A 1,050-nucleotide genomic window follows, 5' to 3' on the forward strand; every position below is an offset into this window, starting at 1 on the left:
AAAAAAAAAAAAAGCAATGAAACTGAACTTAAAAGAACATAAAAAGAAGTTTGAAGGGGAAAAGATGCCATGGAAGGGCAGCATAAAGTGGCACAGGCTGTATATCAGAGCTTCATGTCTCTAGTGTGTGCTGCCCGAGCAGCAACCTTCTACAAGTTCACCAGGAGGAGGAATCCCCAGTGGGAATTCCTATCGTTTATAGACCAGGGCTGGAAATGGGGCTGTGAGGAGTCTGGGATGCTCTTGGCTCCCTAGAGCAGCCTGTTTACACTGGCCACCAGGCATGTGCCTGACGCGCATGGTCCGGTGCACGTAATACACAGCACCAGCGGTATGGGAATTGGATATTGCATCGTCCAGTTATGCTAGAGCTCCCAAAGAAGGCCAACAGGGATATGCATCCTTACCATTCTTTCCCAAGTTCTTTTTCGAATTTCATAGCAAAAATCAGAACATAACAAATGTTCTCTTTTCATTTCAAAGTAAACTTATACATTTTAGACCAAATCAAATATGAATTGTATGTAATTACTTTACTGAAAAATCTCATGCTGTCTTGAAATATGGATGCTTTAGATAATAAGTATTTCTTATGTGATAATTTGAACAAAATCACATAAAAACAGGAACATATTCATTGACCAACTAATTCAATTTTTGTTTATTCCAGCTATTGATAGCAAAAAGATGAGGAATCTTCTCAACAGCCGTAAGTTCCAAAACGCACCACTGTCTATTTCATAACAAAGATAATGAATAAAAGCCCCAGAAAAGTTAGAAGTGGAATTAATCAAGTCTTTTGCTCATCTTATGTTTCTGTAAATCACCTAATATTTTATTACTGGTTATTATTTTTTAATGTTTATTTAATTTTGAGAGACAGAGAAAGAGAGAGGCCGAGTGTGAGTGTGGGAGGGGCAGAGAGAGAGAGGGAGACACAGAATCCCTAAAACAGGCTCCAGGCTCTGAGCTGTCAGCACAGAGCCCAACGTGGGGCTTGAACTCACGGACTGCAAGATCGTGACCTGAGCCAAAGCTGGACGCTTAACT

General features: G+C 40.4%; 1 protein-coding gene across 1 annotated transcript in view; it reads left to right on the forward strand.

The window, feature by feature from the left end:
• Positions 1–1,050, forward strand: part of TMPRSS11F (transmembrane serine protease 11F) — a 50,578-nt gene that overhangs the window by 36,479 nt on the left and 13,049 nt on the right. Inside the window, exon 6 of the mRNA XM_029951925.1 lies at positions 627–709. Coding sequence (XP_029807785.1) covers positions 627–709 — 83 coding nt within the window. The remainder of the gene's footprint in view (positions 1–626; positions 710–1,050) is intronic.

This window comes from Suricata suricatta, chromosome 1 (genome assembly GCF_006229205.1).
Source record: "Suricata suricatta isolate VVHF042 chromosome 1, meerkat_22Aug2017_6uvM2_HiC, whole genome shotgun sequence".
In the NCBI taxonomy this organism is placed as follows: domain Eukaryota; kingdom Metazoa; phylum Chordata; class Mammalia; order Carnivora; family Herpestidae; genus Suricata; species Suricata suricatta.